This window comes from Agrilus planipennis, unplaced genomic scaffold, assembly GCF_000699045.2.
Source record: "Agrilus planipennis isolate EAB-ADULT unplaced genomic scaffold, Apla_2.0 scaffold184, whole genome shotgun sequence".
NCBI lineage: Eukaryota > Metazoa > Arthropoda > Insecta > Coleoptera > Buprestidae > Agrilus > Agrilus planipennis.
Window position 1 is genome coordinate 104,387 of NW_020438988.1, and position 2,283 is coordinate 106,669.

Below are 2,283 nucleotides of genomic sequence, written 5' to 3' on the forward strand. Positions count from 1 at the left end.
GTCAGGGGTATCATGGGAGAAACGATCTTCAAATATCGATGATAAATATCATAAACATCTCGATTGAGAGTTGTAACGAATTGATTGGCGCAATCGGGGCCTCGATACGATCTGAATTTCGAGAGGGAATCATCGAAGGAGCACCTCATCAAATAAGCAAAGGAATGAGGTTGATGTTTGTGGGTGGATGTGATGGCAGTCTTATTAGGGACATGAAAACATGTGTGAATTGGTCGCAGTACGGTTTCAAAGTCACAAATGGTACTTTGATACGTTTCTGAAAATTTTCAAATTTTAAAATGTGATTGGGGATAAACCTACCCATCTTATCCATCTTGAAATCACCGTTGGGAAGGCTGATGTAGACATGATTACAGTCATGCTGCTGATGACGATGTAGGTGAGGTAAAGCAGAGAAGTATTGTAGGCAACCGTCGCATAAGAATTTGCGATGTCCAGTTTTAGAAAGTTGTTAAGAAAGTAAACGGGACATGTCCTTTATCCAACAGTAGTGATTATTTCCTAGATCATCATCGAGCAAGAGCAGATTGAAGTGTAACCGTCGCTTGATGGGTGAGTAGTAAAGGGGGCCAACGATTTCCCATGTCCACTTTCCATCTTTCAAAACGGATTCGGTCCCGTAGACATTCACAGAGCAATGGTTCTTCGATTCAAATTTCGATATGTCAGTTAATTTCATAGGAAATTGGATACCGTCGTAGTCCAAAGTGTGGGAGTAATGTGGATAGAAAGTAGTTCTTTGCGGGTTCGCTTGTGCGGGAAACAGAGCTGACGTAATTGCCCATGCGAAGCAGGCCTGATCGTCGTTTCGCACATTCACAACCGCTTTCTTGAATAAAATTTGTTTCGGTAACGGAATGTAGGAAGACGCTCTCAACGGATTGTACTTGTTAAAGTTGATTTCAAGGAAAAGAACCCTTTCTAAAATCTATCCTGTAGAAATAGGGAAATATTAAATGAAATGAAACGTATACTAAAAAAGGATGAGTTACCTGACTCTCGTTCTTGAAACTCTGACGCTTTAGCCTCAAGTATCTCAAAGAAGTTTTGTAGAAGATGAGGAAGATCGATGGATCGAGTCACAACATTGTTGTTGGTGTTGAAGGATTTAATTACAACCAACTGTTTGGTTTCGTGCACGTAACGTCCAAAAACGTGTCGTGGAGGTGGATCTGATTACGTATAACACGAACGCATTTGTCGAGAACATCGGTGAAGAAGTCGTTATACGATAGAAGGTATTTCGCAGACGTAATACGAAACGAAGCAATCCGGCTAGCGAAGGCAGAGGAAAGGAAACTGATTACATCCTCAAAAGGTGAACAACAATTTTGTTTATGCTGTAGGGTGCGCAAGTGACCGTTGTACGAAGATTGAGGAACATATATTTTCCACGTTTCACACCAGCGGTCGGAAGAGGTGGCATATGCAGCATATTTCGGTTTTTTATTGGGTAGCGAGGAATTAGGATGGTACTGTAATCGTTTACGACACGAAGCTTTTTGATTTCGTTTTAGATCGCGTAAAGGACGTATCGCAGTCCGGACAACGAATCATATCGGTTAGATGTAACAGAGGTGTCTCGAGAAAGACTGAGGAAGACCGTGTGCGAAGTAGATTATAACAACGTAAGAAAATGTGAGTGGGAGAAAATGAAGGTGAGGGCTGTTAGGGGGATGGGGTAGTTTGAAGATGTTTAAGAGACATGTATAGAGGAAAAGATTAAGTGAAATGGCTGAATTGGGACAGTGTGATGCGGCAGATGCGTCAGTGATTAGTTTGGACGAATCGGAGCTGTCAGCGATACTGGAGAAGTTTTTCCACAACGACGAGTTGGTGACGAAGACAGTCGGTGGAGGAAAATCATGTGTAGATGTAGCTACGGAAAGGATAGCAGTACCTGTGGCAAGTACATCGCGGACGCCGGTAAGGGGCGGTAAATCCGTAAGTATGAAGCCTAAGAAGCGGACATACAACAGAAGAGTGTCGGGCAGTCCGTTGGATTATTCAAAGCTGGTGGAGCAGGTGCGAGAAGCAGTGAAGACACTTCAACGGGAGAAGCGAAAACGGGAAGGTGAAATAAAGGACCATGACATGAAGGACGCTTCAGTTTTGGAACAAATAAAGCGGAAAGAGAAAGAGTTGGAGGATCTGAAGAAAAGTCGTGAAAGCAGCTGTAGAATGGTGGTGGAAGGTAGAAAGAGAGTGGAAGAGGTGGAGCAGAAGTTAAATGAATTGCAAACACAATTGTTGAACATATTT

The 2,283-nt window shown here is 42.7% G+C and overlaps 1 protein-coding gene across 1 annotated transcript; it reads right to left on the minus strand.

Moving 5' to 3' along the window:
- Window positions 1–427: 427 nt before the first annotated feature.
- On the minus strand, window positions 428–1,456 carry LOC112904762. Its single transcript, XM_025975649.1, is given in 3 exon segments — window positions 428–954; window positions 1,014–1,193; window positions 1,390–1,456. Coding segments are annotated over 3 exon segments (729 nt in total). The 3' UTR covers window positions 428–472.
- Window positions 1,457–2,283: the final 827 nt, after the last annotated feature.